General features: G+C 50.4%; 1 protein-coding gene across 1 annotated transcript in view; it reads right to left on the bottom strand.

The window, feature by feature from the left end:
* Positions 1-17,685, bottom strand: part of DNMT1 (DNA methyltransferase 1) — an 81,723-nt gene that overhangs the window by 44,917 nt on the left and 19,121 nt on the right. The window contains exons 7-17 of the mRNA XM_048487463.1: positions 17,070-17,110; positions 16,024-16,075; positions 12,825-12,908; positions 12,621-12,730; positions 9,472-9,590; positions 9,163-9,255; positions 7,233-7,384; positions 6,497-6,684; positions 3,725-3,914; positions 1,772-1,869; positions 509-656 (exon numbers count right to left, since the gene is read on the bottom strand). Coding sequence (XP_048343420.1) covers positions 509-656; positions 1,772-1,869; positions 3,725-3,914; positions 6,497-6,684; positions 7,233-7,384; positions 9,163-9,255; positions 9,472-9,590; positions 12,621-12,730; positions 12,825-12,908; positions 16,024-16,075; positions 17,070-17,110 — 1,275 coding nt within the window. The remainder of the gene's footprint in view (positions 1-508; positions 657-1,771; positions 1,870-3,724; positions 3,915-6,496; positions 6,685-7,232; positions 7,385-9,162; positions 9,256-9,471; positions 9,591-12,620; positions 12,731-12,824; positions 12,909-16,023; positions 16,076-17,069; positions 17,111-17,685) is intronic.

Genomic DNA, 17,685 nt, shown 5'->3' with positions numbered 1-17,685 from the left:
TGGCGGTTCGAACCCAGTTCTTCCGGATCCTAGTCTGACACTAACTACAACTCCATACTGGCTCTCTTTAGCCCAGTGCCACAAGAGAGTTGATGCATGCACGCCCCCCTCTGTCGCAGCAGAAGGTCCAAGTGACTGCATTCAGGTGCCACGGCAAAATTGGGGCTTGATTCAAGGCCTCCCAAACCAGAAAGGGCCTGCCTGCACTCGGCCCGTAAAGGACTGCGCATGCATGGCCACAACTTGGGATAGTGCCCATCTCAAACAGATTTGCTGTGACACCTGAATGTGGCTGATTCTGATTCACAGCTGAATGTAAACGGTGTCCCTGAGGCACACTGGAAATGCCCCTGAAGCACACCGGCTCCACTTGTTCCTACAGATTCTCATTTCTGCCACTGAATTCTAGAGAGGTCTGCGTCACGAACAGCCACCTCAACAGGGGAACCTCAAACAGGTCTTTTCCCAGCTCGCGGAAGGCTTGCTGTTCTCTCCACAAGCAGCTTACCTTGACAGGGTCGCCCACCCAGGAGATACGGCTCTTGTTTTGCTTCTTCTTCCTTCCTTGCAGCATCTTTTTGGGTGACGGCACTTCGGGTATGTTATCGTCCACCTCCTCGTCTTCGTCAGCTTCTCTCACCGCCAGGTTGGGACACCTTAAAACAGAATGTAAAAATACGCTTACCTTTAAGGCCATTAGCGGCCTCAGGCCTCCATATCTGAGGGACCGCATCTTCCCATACTGCCCTGTCAGGCCCCTCTGCACCTCACCCCGTTCAAAGGAGAGCCATAATGCTCGCCAGGTTTAATGTTATGCCTTCTGCCTTGTTGCATGGCAGATTTAATAAGGAAGAAAAGGCTAAAAGATTGTGCCCATGTAATGACGGTTCAGTTGAATCTCTGGCCCACCAATTACTACACTGTCTCAGATTCAAGGAAATCAGATCCAAGTATGTGAACCTTACTCCTTTACATTTACCCCATCTCCCCGATTTAATTAGATTACACTACTTGTTGGACAACCCTGATCCTTCTCTCTGTATGATAGTGGCAGACTTTTTCCTGGAAATTACCAAACGCCAGTAGATTTCCTTTGACCTAACATTTATTTCCTATATTGTATATGCTTTTTAATCCGTTTTTTTATTACTGTTGTCTATGCCAATAAAGGCTTGCTTCTATAACCCTCCGCACCTCGGAGGAGAACCTGCTCAGGATCTCTGGCCCAAGAGAAATCCGGCTGGCCTCTATGAGAGCCAGGGTCTTTACGGCCCTGGCCCCTACTTGGTGGAACAGGCTCCCAAAGGAGACCAGGGGCCTGCGGGACTTGCAAAGTTTCCGCAGGGCCTGCAAGACAGACCTGTTCCGCCAGGCATTTGGCCAGCCGGGTTGAAGATAACAACACCCCAATTCCATCTAGGCCTCCTGTGGGCGCAGGGCTGGGAGGGAGGAGAAGGGGCATGCTGCCATTTATTTTATGTTAGCTTCAGGAAATTCATTTTAATGGCATATGCATGTTAGTTGGTTTTACTATTTGATTTTTAAAATTGTGATTTGTATTTTTATTGTGGTTCACCGCCCCGAGCCCTTCGTGGGAGGGCAGTCTATAAGTATGATGAAATAAAATAAATAAATAAAATAAAATTGTCTGCAGTGGAGAAAGGTGATCTTCCCAGTCTGGCAACACCCTCAAAACCTTCTCGACTCCCGCCTCCAAAAGACCCACATTTTGAAGACAGATTTCTACAAGCAAAATTTTCGAACCGTTTACCTCCTGTGGAAACACGCCTGCTTTGACTTCCCACTACCACCAAACTTAATCATGTCCTGACAAGCTTTACATTTGCCACACTCGGGCTGCTGGCAAACCTGGAAGGGGAGAAGGAAACAGGAGATGACGTGAGGAGGAACTTCGGAAGGGAACAAGAGTCAGGAGGAGTGAGTGTGGCAAGAAAAGAAACTTGGTGAGCTTTTAGGAGTGCAAAATGAGAACTCACTGGCCATTCAGACGCTAATCAGTATTGAAACTGACACCTTCAACTGCAAAGAGAATTTTAATTCTTCCTCCCCCCCGCCTTTCTTTTAATCCAATACTTTTCTTTCCTCTTTTAATAACAATACTAGATGCTGCAATGGTTCATTAGTTCTTGAACCTGAAATCTTGTTAAGGTACTTACCCAATTAGGGTAAGGTATATTTGTACGATGTTTAATTTTTCTGTTTGTTTATTTTTTTGCCTACTTAATTAAAAAAAACCCAACCTACACCCTCGACTGCAAAGAGAAGGCGCCACAAACTAGAAGTTAAAGGGCAAGATAAGCAGAAACGTCATGTGTTCTCCTTGGAGCAATGCAGGAATCTTGGGAATAAATTGGGGGTGGGATGGTTGTATAGGAAGGATGATCTAATAGGTTTTGTGAAATAGAAATTCTGAAGATACGAGGAATGCCCGAAGAGCCTGCATATTGCCCAGTTTGGGACAGTTTCAGATGTCTATAAAATGTTTGGAACGTGACGGGAGAGGAGGGAGTTGTGGCGAGCAGAAAATTAGACTCTTAAAAGCAGAGAGGTACTTGGAAAGGGACATTTCCTCCACCGCCAACTTTTTTTTAGGAGGAGGGGAGGGCGTTCAGCATCCATGTACTGTCGAAGGCTTTCACAGTCAGATTCACTGGAGTGTTGTGGGGATGATCCTCTGAAGGTGCCCAGCCACAAATGCAGGCAAAACGTCAGGAGAAAATGCTACTAGAACACGGCCATACAGCCCAGAAACCCCACAACACTCCAGTGTTCAGCATCAGGTTTCTGGATGCTCCTGCTTCCCCACTGGAGAGAGATACAAATCCAGCCACTCAGAACTGCCTCCTTCCTCCTTGGTACCAACTCAAACACAGCCACGGGAGGAATGTACAAAATCTGTCTCTGCGTGAATGAAAAACTAAGAGTCGAGCGGATGGACCGTAGCTGCCCAGGTTCCAAGCAGACCAGCAGATCCAGGAGGCCTCTCCCCACCCCAAATTTGCACGCTCTTCTTTGAGAGGTGTGTATTTGCAAAATGCACAAACAAACGTTTGGGACTCTTTAGTTTGGAGAGGAGGCGTCTGAGGGGGGATATGATTGAAGTCTATAAAATTATGCATGGGGTAGAAAATGTTGACGGAGAGAAATTTTTCTCTCTTTCTCACAATACTAGAACCAGGGGGCATCCATTGAAAATGCTGGGGGGAAGAATTCGGACTAATAAAAGGAAACACTTCTTCACGCAACGTGTGATTGGTGTTTGGAAGATGCTGCCCCAGGAGGTGGTGATGGCCACTAACCTGGATAGCTTTAAAAGGGGCTTGGACAGATTTATAGAGGAGAAGTCGATTTATGGCTACCAATCTTGATCCTCCTTGATCTGAGGTTGCAAATGCCTTAGCAGACCAGGTGCTCGGGAGCAACCGCCACAGAAGGCCCTTGCTTTCACCTCCTGCACGTGAGCTCCCAAAGGCACCTGGTGGGCCACCGCGAGTAGCAGAGAGCTGGACTAGATGGACTCTAGTCTGATCCAGCTGGCTTGTTCTTATGATCTTAATAGCACGGTGGTAACTGAGCAAGGGGTAAGGAAGAAGAGAACATGCTGGAGAGAACAACATTGGAAGCAGGGAAGCCACAGACAATGCTCAAACTCTGTCCCTGAACACCAGAGTCGGAAGCCTCTATGTGGGATGCCTGATTCTACCTCGCAGACCCCGCAGCGCCGGCGCTTCGAAGCATTCTCCTTGTCCTCCTCCTTCTCGTCCTTCTCGATCTGCTCGGAGAAGAAAGTGTCGAAGATCAAGTAGACCAGCTTAGTGGTGGTGGCTTTGGTGGGGCCTTTGTCCTTGTCGATCTTGGTGGGGTGCCGGATGGCCTGTCTCCTGGCGGCTCGCCTGGGAGGAGGAAACGACAAAGGGAAACGCTGAGCTGGCGGAATACACTCAGCACCGAAGGGCTCCGCCTGATCCCTCATGAACTTGCTGGACCGCTGCAGTCGTATACGGAGACCCTGCTTCAGAGGACCCGCCTTCTGAGATGAGGTGGGTGGCAACCGTGGCAGGGGGCCTTCTCGGTCGTGGCGCCAAAGCTCTGGAACTCCCTCCCCAGAGAAGACGAGAAGAGTTTGGATTTATATCCCCCCTTTCTCTCCTGCAGGAGACTCAAAGGGGCTGACAATCTCCTTGCCCTTCCCCCCTCACAACAAACACCCTGTGAGGTGGGTGGGGCTGAGAGAGCTCCGAGAAGCTGTGACTCAGCCCAAAGGTCCACCCAGCTGGCGTGTGTGGGAGTGCACAGGCTAATCTTTGGAATTCCCCCAGGATAAGCTCTCCTTACAGCTCAGGCCCGGCAGAGCTGGGAATCAAACCCGGTTCCTCCAGATTAGATACACGAGCTCTTAGCCTCCTACGCACCGGATCCTGTCTGTTGTCCCCGTCCGCCAGTAGGCAAAGACTTCTTTATTTTGTTTCATATTCCTTCAATGACCCCTCCTCCCTAATCAACATTTTTGTTTCGTTATGCATTTCAACCCTGTTTTTCAAGCATCTAAGCCATTTTAAAAAACTCTGGTAAAAACTGGCTCGACGATGTATCGCAGGGTCGATTTTAACAGTTTTAAAATGAGATTTTTTTTATCATGTAGGTTTTTAATTGTTAGTTGCTTTGGTAACCCTTGTGAAGGGAGAATGGCGGGATACACATCTGGCAAATAAATAAATAAGAGCAGCCCTTCTTGGACTCAAACTGACAGCTGCTTTCTCTTCTGATGTGGATGAGAGAAATCCTGTTGGCCCTTTTTGGCACGAATTTCTTCAGATGCTACACAGCCAACCTACAGAAACCTTTAGCAACTCAGGGCAGGGGTAGGGAACCTGTGGCTCGTGAGCCGCATGTGGCTCTTCTGCCCTTGCACTCACGGCTCCAGAGGCAGCTGCTAATCCCATGCTTGCCGCCCTGCAGGCCAGCAGGGTGGGCGCCTGCTCGCAGCCGGCTGGGCAGCGCGCCGAGCTTCCCCTCCGCACCCCATTGGAAGCGGGATGGGCGGCACCAGCAACCCGGCGGGAGGCTAAACCACTGGCCACCATCCTTGCCATGGCAGGTGGCAAGAGTGAGACGCATCTATCAAGCTTCTCCAGAATGGCCGGAGTAAGGTTAAAAAACCCAGCTATATACAGTGTTATCTATATTTTTAAATGTCAAAATTATTTGACTCCAAGTGTTTTTCTTTTTTCCATGGAGAAATGGCGGGTCCAATATCTGGCTTTTGAGTGTTAAGGGATTCCCTTCTTGGACCCTAACTTCAGGGCAGGGTAGGGAACCTGTGGCTCGTGAGAAACCGATGTTGGTTTTCTGTTCTTGCACTGCGTTCACCAGCCGCCAAGTTAGCCCCATCTCTGTTCATTCTGTGGCAGCAGGGTGGAAGACTAACTGCTCGCAATGGGTTGGGTCACCGCCGCAGGCTTCCCTCCGCCTGCCTCCCATTGAGCGATGGCTGCCCAGTCACGGCGAGGCTAAGCCACTGGTTCTATCTGCCCGGCTCTGCAGGCAGCAGGGCGGACGCATCCATGCGCTCTTCAGAATGAGCGAGTAAAAGGCAAAACCCAATATATACAGTGTTATCTATATTTTAAATGTCGTACCATTTATGCTCCAAGTGTTTTCTTCCAGATGGAAAACGGGTCCAAATGGCTTTTTGAGTGTTAAAGGTTCCCTACCCCTGACTTAGGGTTTATTTTTCCGGAGCTCATCAACCTACGTCTTGGCTTTTCCACCTCTTTTCAGATCACGGGCAGTGACTCACACCAACAAATGCTTCTCCAAACATTTTTAAATTCATTTACACCTTGCCGTTCTCTCCAGTGGGGACCCAAAGCAACTTACATCATCCCCCCCCTTCTTCATTTCATCCTCACAACAACCCTGTGAGGTAGATTAAGCTGAATGTGTATAACTGGGCCCAGGTCACCCATTGATCTTCCACAGGAGGATGAAGGGTTCAGTCCTGGGATCTCTCAGATCCTAGTCCCGTTGTGGTGAACCTATGGCACTCCAGATGCTCATGGACTACATGGCTCGAGCCTCAGCCGCCCCTGCCAGCATGCCCAATTGGCCATGCTGGCAGGGGCTGATGGGAATTGTAGTCCATGAGCATCTGGAGTGCCATAGGTTCACCACCACTGTCCTAGTCCAACAATCTAACCACTATTCCACATTGACTTTCCTCCATATAAGTACATTTCCTGCATCCAGACATGTAGCATGCCAGTGAGCAGGGTTCTTGCCCTCTTTGTGTGGAGGGACATTCAGCCATTCGAGCTGTCCACCCACGGAGAGGGAAAATTCATAAAATCCTGTGCTTTACCCTCAAAGGAAAACAAATTTCTAGCATAACATGCAACAAAACCCCGGTTGGTGGGCCCCAAGACGGGCATTTTGAGAGTCCACCCAGTTTTCCGCGGGGCATCTGCTGCCCTACCTTTTCCCCAAAGTGACCCCGGCCAGCTTGATCAGGTCTCTCATGCAAGGGGTGATGAGGACGGGGGGTTCGTCGCTGTCTCCGGCCTCGTCGTAGCTCTCCACTTGCTCCACCACAAATTGAGCGTGCCGCAGGAGGGAGTCTTCTGTGAAGCGGTTGAAGTTCAGGCCGGCGGGAGGGACGGTTGTCTGAAGAGAATGACAGGACGTAAAGCCGTGTGCCGTCTACGGCAGGGGTCCTTGACCTTTCTGAGCCCGTGGGAACCTCTGGAATTCTGATGTGACAGGGTGGATGCAGCCGCAAAACGGCTGCCACAGGACATGGAGTCAGCCACAAAGTGGCTGCCACAACTGGCCTTCAGTCACACGGTCTGTGGCAGGCTGTTACCCAAACATTAAAAAAAATCTACGCGGTCAATCAGAAGCCTTGCTGGGCAAATAACCTGCCTGGCCCCACCCACTTCCCCAAAACACTTGCAGGTGCCAGGAAAGGTGTCAGTTGGTGGCATGGTGCCTGTGGGCACCACCCTGGGTCCCCCTGCTGCACAGATTTAAGCATGCACCTTGGGAGACACAGCTGCACAGGAAGCATGTAAAAGGGAGATTGTCTGTGCTTTGACTGCCAGCAACGCTGTGTTTGAAGGAGAGCGCTCGGCAGTCTGGCTAAGGCGGGCTTCCTATTGCTTCGGTCAGCTCGGGAACGAAAATTCAAATCGCTTCTCCCCAGCCAGACTGACCTCGATCTTGTTCAGCAAATCCTCATAACTGACGTCGGGATTGTTCTGGAGGAACTCCACCACGATCTTGCTCATGTAGATTTTCTCCTGCATCAGCGCGAAGATGGGGGCATACTCCTCGCTCGACTCCATCAGGATGTAATCCGCAAAAGCTGGAACGCAACGAAGGGGGGGGCGGGACTAATGAACAGCCCGGGCTCCAAACACACAACCAGCCTTGAACTGACATGCAACAAATTCACCACCTAGGAACGTAGAAACTACCTTGGGAGATGTGTGAAGAAGTGCTACTAAGTCTTCCTAAGTCTGATGTTCTAGGGCAGTGATGGCGAACCTTTTCGAGACCGAGTGCCCAAACTGCAACCCAAAACCCACTTATTTATCGCAAAGTGCCAACATGGCAGTTTAACCTGAATACTGAGGTTTTAGTATAGAAAAAACGGTTGGCTCCAAGGCGTGCGTTACTCGGGAGTAAGCTTGGTGGTAGTCGGTGGCTTTGCTTTGAAGCAACTGTGCAACGCTTCGAACGGGTGAATCACGACCCTAGGAGGGTTTACTCAGAAGCAAGCCCCATTGCCAGCAACCGAGCTTACTCCCAGGTAAAGGATCATGCTTTTGTTCTTCGCATGAAAATCAGTGGGGTTTAACAGCGCTTAACAGGGTTACCTACACTGCTTCCCCCAAACTAGATCTTAGGTTTAATGCTAATAATCTCCCTGAAATAATTACACTATTATCACATGACGAACTCTGTGCACGCGTGCCCACAGAGAGGGCTCTGAGTGCCACCTCTGGCACCCGTGCCATAGGTTCACCACCACTGTTCTAGGGTGGGGTTTTCAACCTTTTAAAGCCTGTAAGCACCTTTGGAATTCTGTCACAAGGGGGTGGCAGCAACCATAAAATGGCTGCTACAGGAGTCCAAGCCAAATACACAGAGGAAGCCCAAGTACAGGGTGCAAGAGTAGTGATTTTTGGAGACTTTTGGGATCATGGTGACCTGACAGGGCTTGAGCTGGTGCAGCTCCCCTCCCATACTTTGCCAAGGGATGATATAGCTGGCCAGGAGGGTTTTCTTTTTCGATTGGCCCCTTGGCCTCCCCAGTTTACTGGAGAGCCTGATTGGATAGGTGTACTGACAAACCCTAAGAAAGGATCTGCCATTTCGAGAAAACATCAAGATCGGCGGGTATCTGTGAGTAAAATTTTAAAGGGTCACCATTCCAAGGAATTGTTTTTCTCTTCTTTCTCTCCCTTTTGTTTCCCTGTTTTTAAAAATTAATTACTGTGGTGCTATATAAAAAAAATAGTGCACTGGGATATGGAAAAAGTGCATTAACTGCACGAAGAAGGAAAAATATAAGATAATGACTGTACCTTGGAAATGTGGGGGGGGGGGGAGTAAACCTAAATGTAGAGGAAGAAGCTATTCAACATCAATCAGAAACCAATTTAAGAGATTATATCTTTTACTTAGCTGGGCATCAGTCTTATCCAAGAACAGGTATGTGTTGGATTTCTAAAACTTTGCTTACAATCTTAGAAAAGACTGAAATACATCCAAGGCCTTTTGTGGACCATAATCCAATAGATACTGACAGGCACCCTGATGCCCATGGGTCCCTTGTTGGGGACCCTGTACTAGTATTATAAAAGGGAAACTTTTTAAAAATCCCCGTATCCACTCTCTTCAGATCAGTTCCCACAAAGTTTTTACTTATGAAGGAATAATTTGGATGGGTTCAGAACTGAAAATAATTTGTGTATATTCCCAGAATAACACACCTCAAGGGAGCATGAAATAGTGATGCCGTGCATTTGAGAGGACTGATGTTTTCTTCTGCTTGATGCAGAAGGGATCCGGAGACTCTGTTAACTGCCCCTCCAGGTAAAGGTAAATCAGTCCTCCGACATGCTCTCGTGGTCTTACCTGTGGTGAAGCCAATCAAAGCCTTCTCTCCTCCATCGAAACCGGTAATCCACCAGGCATTGATGGGGCCCATCTTCTTAGCCCGGACACCGCCTGAATAAAAGCAGCAGGATGAGAACAACGTAAATGGAGAGATGTAGGGAGTGGTGTCCCCCAAGGATCCGTTTTGGGACCAGTGCCAGTTCATTCAACCAATGGGCGATGCAGTTCTAAGATCCCCCAGAAGACTAACAGCTGCAGCCCTGAGATTCATATTTCTTGGAAGACACTCCCTGACAACGGGGGACCCTTAAGAATGGCCACACTCACCATCCAGGCAGGGATTATCATCATAAATGGGCTTCACTGTGCCGCTGAAGTAGAGTTCGATATTCCGTTCGATGAGGCCAGTATCGAATGGGCACAGGTGACCTTTGCGATCATAAACACTGTTTGGAGAAAGAGACCGTTGAGGTGTCTGGGAACAGCTGCCCGATGGTCGCCTTAGCTCCAGGACACAACGGGTAACGGTGACCACCATGATTCTGTACACTGCAAAGGTGCTGCTCAGGACCAGCACTTGGGGTTTTTGCCCCTTCGGTGATCTTTGACTCTGGTGCTCCCCTATTCAACGTACATATGCAAACATCATGTATCAGCAGCTGGCTCATTCCAAGAGTTGTAAACCTGAGCATGGGAGGAACCAGAGTGGGACTTATTTCTGAACAGGTAAGTATAAGAGGAATGCTGGTTGCCTCCCATTCTCCCAGGGTTGCCTGCAGTCCTCACATCCTTTCCCAGCTCTGATGCTCTAGGTCAGGGGTGTGCAACCTGCGGCTCTCCAGATGTTAATGGACTTCAAATCCCATCAGCCCCTGCCAGCATGGCCAACTGGCCATGCTGATGGGAACTGTAGTCCATGAACATCTGGAGAGCCGCAGGTTGCAGACCCCTGCTCTAGGTGATTGCTCAGGTTTGCAAACACCAAAGGCGAGTTCTTCAAAGTGTGAAACCATAAAGTGGAATAAAAAACCAGAACTCACAATGAATGCAAATGCAGCATGTATTGTAAGGCTGAACACCACTCAGACCAAAAGGTAAAAAGAACTTTATTGATTTGGGTTGCCCTAGCTACAGGGTGCTGGAACTGCGGGTTCTTGTCCTCAGTTCCAGTATTTATTCTATTTACAAAAAAACAGACCGCAGCCAATCAGCTTTTCCTCTCCCCCCAGTTCCTGGTCTCTCATTGGTTCTGACGGAGCTATGTAGTTTCATTTTGCCATAGCTCCCCAGCTCGGTTTCCCCGCTCTAACGCAAAAAGGCAGGAGCTGGTGATGGCTGGGAATTGTAGTCCTGACATGTATATTAAGCAGAAAAACCCAAGTGCAAGTGACAATAGTGGTCAGGAAGAAGCTAGACTTCAACACCAAAGACAGTCAAATTCAGTCAAGCTTTTAACAGAAGCTGCAAGCCGGTCGTTCTATAGGTGCCAAAAAAACCCATCTAAAACAAACAGTATGAGAAAGCAGGTCTCTCTTCTTGGCATTCATTGGGAATTCTAGTTTTTCATTTCTTTATGATTGCTCAGCTTTGTCTAGTGCAGGAGTCCCCAAAGGGGGGGGGGCGGTGGGTGTCATGGTATCTACCAGCACCTTTTCTGGCATCCACCAAATGTTTTTAGGAAGAGGATGGGGCCATGCAGGCCTTTTGCCCAGCAAGGCTTCTCATTGGCTGTGCAGACCTTTTAAAAAGTTGCTTTGGCAGCACCTGCTCAGCACAAGGATCAACACTGTGCTACTGAAGCTAAGGCGTGGCAATCATTTTGTGGCTGGCTCCGCCTCCTGCAGCAGCCATTTTGCACAGTCATTTTCTTGCTGTGCCCACCGTGCCATGTCAGAATTCCAAATGTGCCTGCAGGGTCACAAAAGATGGAGACCTCTGGTGGATAGACCGGCTCTGATGGTACCTGCAGCCCCAAGTTACAGGCATGGTCTTGGATCTAGCCAAATGCTCCTGGGGGTAGAGGGTTTTCTTAATTTCCCCACATCCTATGCAACTCAAAGGTTGCTCCTGACCCCCAGGAACAAAAGCTCAAGAGGCATTTTGGACTGGGGGTGGCAGGAATTTAGGAAGCGGCATTTCATCAGGAAAAAACTCTGCTGGATCCAAGCCATGCTCGCACAGTTGACTTTCCCTCGCCATCTGATGCCCTGGCCCCCTGGTCACTTTCAAACATTGTTTTTCCAGAATCTCACACCAAACCGGTACATGCCATCTAGCTATGTGTGGATTTTCACAAAATTAGAGATCAGAAACAAATGGCTATTTAAGGGTTTCTTTGAGCAAAGATGCTCCCCCCTCTTGGTCCGTCTGCCCCCACCCAGATCTCCCCACATTCTGATCGGCTTTAAGTGCCATCCCCTAAGAACAGGACTGAACAGCTCCTTCCACCACTGACTGCAGAGTCCTTACTTGGCAGCCTGGGAGAAAAAGGCACCCCCCCCTCTGCCAGCACGGTCTCACATGCAGTTTTTAAGCATCCGCAATTGCCTCCAGGGAAACCCAACCTGCTGCCTGATCACTAATGCCTTATGGCAGGGGAGGGAGGGGAAGGGGGCCTGGCATCTGGACATAGCCCACCCACCCACCCTAGCGGAGGGAGAGGGAAGGGAGGGGTGGCATGCAAGGGAAAGGGAGTGAGGGAAGGGAGGGAGTGAGGGTGGCATGCAAGGGAGGGGAGGGAGGGAGGTATGGCTTGCAAGGGAGGGGAGGGAGGGGAAGGGGGCCAGCATCTGGACATGGCCTACCCACCCTAGCAGAGGGAGAGGGAAGGGAGGGGTGGCATGCAAGGGAAAGGGAGGGAGGGGAGGGAGTGAGGGCGGCATGCAAGGGAGGGGAGGGAGTGAGGGCGGCATGCAAGGGAGGGGAGGGAGGAGGTGTGGCATGCAAGGGAAGGGAGGGAGGGGAAGGGGGCTCGGCATCTGGACATGGCCCACCCACCCTAGCAGAGGGAGAGGGAAGGGAGGGGTGGCATGCAAGAGAAAGGGAGTGAGGGAGGGGAGGGAATGAGGGTGGCATGCAAGGGAGGGGAGGGAAGGAGGGAGGTGTGGCATGCAAGGGAGGGGAGGGGAAGGGGTACCCTCCCGTGGGTACCCTGACACCTGTCAACACCTTTTCCACCAAGTGTTTTTAGAAACTGGCCATGGCCAGGTGGGGCTTTCACCCGGCAAGGTTTCGGAGGAGCTGCTGGAGATCTGATTAGCTGTGCAGATTTTTTAAAAAATGCTGCTTTGGCACAAGGATCTCCTTCATTGTGCAACTAAAGGTAAGTGAGGACAAGCATTTTGCAGCTGGTTCCACCTCTTGCAGCAGCCATTTTGTGGCTGCGCCTACCACACTGTGCCAGTATTACAAAGGGGCCTGATGGGTCAAAAAGACTGCCCCTCTCCGCCCCCTGGCCTTGCAGAAAGTCAGCTCACCTGAAGGAAGTCACTTTGTGCTGGGGCAGGTCGTCGTAGCTCTCAAATCCATCTTCGTTGGCATCAAAGATGGACAAGCGCTCGTCTGTCAGCATCTCCGGCTCATCCAGCTGGGAAGAGAGAGTGTTGCGGTTTGGCTTCTGAGACCGAACAGGCAAAGGCAGGATTCTTGCCCCCGTGATGCGTCTTTAGTGGGATACTTACTGCGTCATCAGGATCCCCCTGGAAGAACTTGAGGTCGGGATCATCTAGGTACTGCCTGCAGTCCGCACACTTGGGGGGCGTGGTCTAGGAGGGCAAGGCACAAGAGGACAGGTCATCAATGCCATTTGTCCACTATGGCTCATCGTACCAAAAACCTTTGATGAGCCAGGAAACCTGTAGTTGTTATTCTGTGGTACTCTAGCATGCTAAATTTTGCACCATGCTGTCTTGCAGGAAATTTTAATTAGATATGCAGGAACTCAATAAAGAGACACCCCCCCCCCCCGACTTTAAAAGAATTCCACAAGATCAACACATCATAGTGTAGAGGGTGAAATCAGATTTAAAAAAAAATTTTTACTTTGGGTCCCAAAGCAACTCATGTCATTCTCCTTGTTGTGCCCACCGTGCCAAGATAGAGACCTCTGATGCTATGTACAGTCCCAAGTTACAGGCATGGTCTTGGATCCAGGTAGGTTAGGCTGAGAGAGTAACAGGCCAAGGTCACTTAGTAAGCTTTGATGGCAGAGCAGGGATTCAAACGTGAGTCCCCCAAATCCTAGTCTGACACTGTTAACCACTGCACCGCACCAGCTCTTAAACCAGCAACACCCATTTAATGCCTGAAAGTGGTTAATAGTGTAAAGAGCTAACCAGGTGCAGCCTCCGACTGTATAGCTGGAGTGCCCCTCTACTTCCGTAGACAGGATATGACTTAAGAGAATCGCCAGAAACGACAGATGACTATCTGCCCGCTCAGATGCATCCAAACGCCTTGGAAGAAGGGCTAAATTAAACTCCAAACTCCATGAAAGAAGAAGAAGAAGAGTTTGGATTTATATCCCCCCTTTCTCTCCTGCAGGAGACTCAAAGGGGCTTACAATCTCCTTGCTCTTCCCCCCTCACAACAAACACCCCTGTGAGGTAGGTGGGGCTGGGAGAGCTCCGAGAAGCTGTGACTAGCCCAAGGTCACCCAGCTGGCGTGTGTGGGAGTGCACAGGCTAATCTGAATTCCCCAGATAAGCCTCCACAGCTCAGGCGGCAGAGCTGGGAATCAAACCCGGTTCCTCCAGATTAGATACATGAGCTCTTAACCTCCTACGCCACTGCTGCTCCAATGGTACAAAGGTACCATTGTGGCTTGTTAGGACACACAGCTCATTTTAATATTGATACACACGCACACACGCGCGCACGTATATAAATACAATACACTCACACACACATACACCTCCATTCTCCATCAAGGGTGGGTGGGCCACGACCGGATGAGGGGCACTTTCCCCCCTCCCTCCCCCCAGGGTGTGTGGACCACAATCACATGACGGGCCCTTTCCCCTTCCCTTTCCCCCCAGGGTGGGTGGGTCTCAATCAGATGGCGGGCCCTTTCCCCCCTCCCTATCCTTTCCCCAGGAGATTTGTGAGCATCTGGTTGTGGGCCACCCAGAGGCGTAGCTCCAAGGGGTGTGTGTGTGTGTGTGTGTGTGACACATCGGGGGCGTGGCAAGAGCATTCCGTGGGCGTGGCAGGGGTGTTCCAGGGCGTGGGCGTGGCAGAGGACACACCAGTGCCCCAGGTGCTTTCCCCCTTGCTCCGTCCCTGGGCCCACCCACCTTGGGGGCCGGGGGGGGGGGGAAGAAGGGTAAGGAGGTGGAGGGAGGAGAGGGAGAAGGGTGCTCATCATCCAGTTTTGGCCGACCCACCCTGGGTGAGTGGGAAGGAAGGGGTATATGTGTATATATATACACACACATACACATTCACACACACTGTAAAGGTTTCAATGGTGTTGATTCTCAGCACAGCCGCTTGGCCTTGACTGGATTCCAGGGCTCGGGCGATGGGCCAGAATCGGCAGCGATTACTCTGGTAGAGGCCTTATCTCACAGAGAGAGATGAGAATGCCGTTCCCATGAGAATGGGACGGGGGAAACCGGGAGGGGGATGGGACGGAGAAGGTTATAACCTGTGGTTCTGGCGGGAGACTTCATTCCTGCCACATCGTGTACGTGAGCTTTCTAAGATGTCTGAATAAACGGTCTTTCAACCAACAAAGCCTTTTATTTCTGCTCTATGGAATTCCTTACACACACAATATTTTCTGAACTACCTTGAACAGATCTCTGGAGAGGTAGCATATATACATATTTAAAAATAAGCCACTCAATCTTTAGTAAAACGACAGTCCTAATGTTAAGAAGAGGAGGAAGAAGAAGCGTTTGGATTTATATCCCCCCTTTCTCTCCTGCAGGAGACTCAACGGGGCTGACAATCTCCTTGCCCTTCCCCCCTCACAACAAACACCCTGTGAGGTGGGTGGGGCTGAGAGAGCTCCGAGAAGCTGTGACTAGCCCCAGGTCACCCAGCTGGCGTGTGTGGGAGTGCACAGGCTAATCTGAATTCCCCAGAGAAGCCTCCACAGCCCAGGCGGCAGAGCTGGGAATCAAACCCGGTTCCTCCAGATTAGATACATGAGCTCTTAACCTCCTACGCCACTGCTGCTCCCAGATACACAGCGGTGCCCAGATACAAGCTGCTCAGGCGTCTTTCAAATCCAAGCCACCCTTGCAAGGGCTGCCATAACCAGGTGCCTTTTTAAAGACCAAACCCCGAGGCCCCGGGCCACCGAGACGGGCTGGATCTGAGTTTCCCGCCTTTGGACATCCAGGTAATGAACAAACTGGCCGCTGCCGCATCTGAATTCTGAAACCAGAATGTGAATATGAACATACGAAGCTGTCAAACTGAGTCAGAGTCTTGGTCCACCAAAGGCAGTATGGCCTAACTCAGGCTGGCAGCAGCTGTCCAGGATCCCAGGCTGAGGCCTTTCACACCACCAAATGTCCGGTCCTTTCAACTGGAGAGGGCAAGGATTGAACACGGGGACTTCCGCATGCCAAGCAGATGCTCTTCTGCTGAGCCACGGCCCTTCCGAGAGGGGTTTGGAAAAGAGTTTGCCTTGCACAGACAGCACGCAGCTGGGAATACAATGGGCCAGATTCCGTTGCTCTAACCCCGTGGTGGCGAACCTTTGGCACTCCAGATGTTATGGACTACAATTCCCATCATGGCCAATTGGCCATGCTGGCAGGGGCTGATGGGAACTGTAGTCCATAACATCTGGAGTGCCAAAGGTTCGCCACCACTGCCTAAACAGACTAAAAAAAAAAGGAAAGGCCAAGAAAAAGTCCTACTTACTTTAACAGGTGTTATAATTTTAACCTGATTAGCTTCTTCCATGACTTCAGACCTGGGCAGAAACACGCAAGACAGACAGGTTGCAGTCACAGATAACCACATAGCATGTCCAAAAAGAGAGATGGTGAAAGACCAATGAAGCAGTTCGATGCCAGTGTCTGCCACACTTTCTGATGGCTTAAAAAAACCCAACTTTTATCATGAAGGAGGCACGCTGCCCAAAGAACCAGATTCTGACCATTTCACGGCCCCCTTTCTGCTGCTTCCACCACTACAAGGCTAGTACGCTCCATCTTGGCATAATATGGTATAATAAAGGACACAAATATGTTTTCGGGCAAAATGTCAAAGTCTATCTAAGTCCAGCATCTTATCTAACACAGTGGCCAATGACAAGGCATAGAGGCTGAGGCATTCCCCTGACATTGCTTCCTGGCACTGGGGTTCAGAGGTTGACTGCCCCTGAACATGGAGGCTCTCTTTAGTCAACATGGCTAGCATGAATCGACTTAATCCTCTTTTAAAGCCATCTATGCCTATGGCCGTCACTACATCCCACATTTTCATTTCTCGCTGTGTAAAGAAGCATTTCCTTTTGTTTGTCCTGAATCGACTGCCCATTAGGCCTTTAGAGCACTGGTTCTCAACCTTCCCAATGCCACGACCCTTTAATACAGTTCCTCATGTTGTGGTGACCCCCAACCATAGAGGAGCGGTGTCTCGGTTCCTAAGACCATTGGAAATATGTGTTTTCCAATGGTCTTAGGCGACCCCTGTGAAAGGGTCGTTCGACCCCCAAAGGGGTCACGACCCACAGGTTGAGAACCACTGCTTTAGAGGAAAGGGCTTTGATGTATTTTAAGTCGTGTGTGTAAGCCACCCTGAGCCTGGCGCTGGCTGGTATAGCCTGATTCCAGCAGTCTGTCACCCGTTTTTCTTAAGGCATCCTGTTGAGAAATGTTTGGAGCCCTGTGACAAACTACCAGCACGTGCACTAGGAAGGTGGGGCAGAGGAAAGAGGACAAACCATTGCGAGATGCACTCACCCATCTTTGCTTTCCATCTTGATTCTTTTCTCATCTTGGTCCTCGAAAGAGAAATGAAAGAGAAGCCCAGCTTTGAAGGCGACAATTCTTTTCAAGTTCAATAGATAAAATATAACAAGGAGCAGGCTTGACTGCAGTGCAGGGGCGCACTGGTCCTCCAAATGCTCATGGACTACAATTCCCATCAGCCCCTGCCAGCATGGCCATCTGTATCAGCTGAGGGGTGCCCGGCCACATACCGCCCCTGATAGTTTGGCCAGGGGCTTGGAGGCTGTAGTTGAATGGTTGCAACAGAGCCAGCAGAAACTGAATCCATCCAAGATGGAGGTTCCGTGGCTGGGTCGGGGTGGCCCAGATAGATGTGGCCGACTCCCGACTCCTGATGGTGCACAACTAACACCTGCACCCACATCAAGAGTCTTGGAGTGATCCTGGGTGCCTCCCTGTCTATGGAGGCCCAGATCAGAAACGGAGCCCACCTGGCATTTCACCCTCTGCACCCTGCGAGGCTGCTGGCCCCCTCTCTTTCCCAGTCCGACCCAGCCACAGTGATCCATGCAACGGTCACCTGCAGATTTGATTACTGCTACTCGTTCTATGCAGGGCTACCCAAGGC

Source organism: Sphaerodactylus townsendi, linkage group LG03, assembly GCF_021028975.2.
Source record: "Sphaerodactylus townsendi isolate TG3544 linkage group LG03, MPM_Stown_v2.3, whole genome shotgun sequence".
NCBI classification, from domain to species: domain Eukaryota; kingdom Metazoa; phylum Chordata; class Lepidosauria; order Squamata; family Sphaerodactylidae; genus Sphaerodactylus; species Sphaerodactylus townsendi.
The sequence above is the reverse complement of the archived record's forward strand: the minus strand, read 5'-3'. Positions and strand labels throughout refer to the sequence as shown.